The sequence below is a fragment of the Myotis davidii genome, unplaced genomic scaffold (genome assembly GCF_000327345.1).
Source record: "Myotis davidii unplaced genomic scaffold, ASM32734v1 scaffold211, whole genome shotgun sequence".
Classification (NCBI taxonomy): domain Eukaryota; kingdom Metazoa; phylum Chordata; class Mammalia; order Chiroptera; family Vespertilionidae; genus Myotis; species Myotis davidii.
The window spans coordinates 935,567-936,626 of record NW_006282523.1 but is presented as its reverse complement, the minus strand read 5'-3'; the positions used below and the strand labels follow the sequence as shown (position 1 = coordinate 936,626).

The 1,060-nt window shown below is 63.8% G+C and overlaps 1 protein-coding gene across 1 annotated transcript in view; it reads right to left on the bottom strand.

Annotated features, from left to right (window-relative positions):
• Window positions 1-716: 716 nt before the first annotated feature.
• BAHCC1 (BAH domain and coiled-coil containing 1) overlaps window positions 717-1,060 on the bottom strand; it is a 3,575-nt gene continuing 3,231 nt past the window's right edge. The window contains exon 4 of the mRNA XM_015559789.1: window positions 717-764. Within this exon, the coding sequence (XP_015415275.1) occupies window positions 717-764 (48 nt within the window). The remainder of the gene's footprint in view (window positions 765-1,060) is intronic.

The window sequence follows — 1,060 nt, the reverse complement described above, 5'->3', positions numbered from 1 at the left end:
CCCTGGCTCCTTGGGGGGCACTTCTGTCCCCAGGCCCTCGCAGCTCTCGATGTCGGAGCCACTGCCTGGGGGGGAGGGTCTGGGTGAGGGCGTCTGAGCAGCACCGTTGGGGTGGGGGTGGGGCACTGATCACTTGTGTGTGTGTGTGTGTGTGCGCGCACGCACCCGGGCAGCCCCGTCACCGTCCTCCCTGGGGTTGCGCTGGGAGAAGGCACCTGGGCCAGGTGTCCAGGTGAGGTGTCTGGACAGGGATGGGGAGGGGTGATGCCTCTCTCACCTTCCTTTCCCTGCCTCAGTTTCCCTTTTTTTAAAAAACTGAAATTGCATGATGACAGCCAACACTTGTGTTTTTGAGAGAGAGTGGAAAGGAGGCGGGGAGACGATGTGAGAGAGACACACCAACTGGCTGCCTTCTGCACCTGCCCTGACCAGGGCTGGCCATGGAGCCTGCAACTGAGGGCTGTGCCATCGATTGGAATCGAACCCAGACCTCTTCAGTCTGCAGGTCGACGCTCTATCCACTGAGCAACCGGCCCGGGCTGTTTCCCTTTCTCATGCTTTGGCAGTGGGGCGCATGCCTTGCGGGTGGGGGATCCCCTGCCCAGGGCAGCCCTTTCCCCCTTGCTCCTCCTGCCCTGGACGGCTTCCTGCTTCCTCTCTCTTTGTTCTCTCTGGGCGGGGTCTGGGGCGGGGCTGCGGAGGAAGTGTCTGTTTTCTCAGGCTCCTGGTCTGGGGGTCAGATAACCCCAGGTCAGCCTGTCTGGCTGCCGGAAGGGGCTGGAGCCACAGAGGGCTATTTTTAGCTCCTTTCCAGGATGCATCCGGGCACTCTTCCTCCCCGTGGCCCTCCGTGGGGGTGAAGGAGGAGGTGGGCACTGGGGGCTGCTGGCTCTGCCCCGGGGTGGGGGTGGGGTCCTATCCCAGCCACTGCCCACCCTCTTCTGAGTGACCGAGTGACTGAGGCCAGAGGCCCCTGGATGGCTGTCGCATCGGTGACTTGCCTGCCTCGTGCACCGTGGCCCCTGCAGGCGCGGCCGGGAACCTGGGCGTCTCCCTGTCG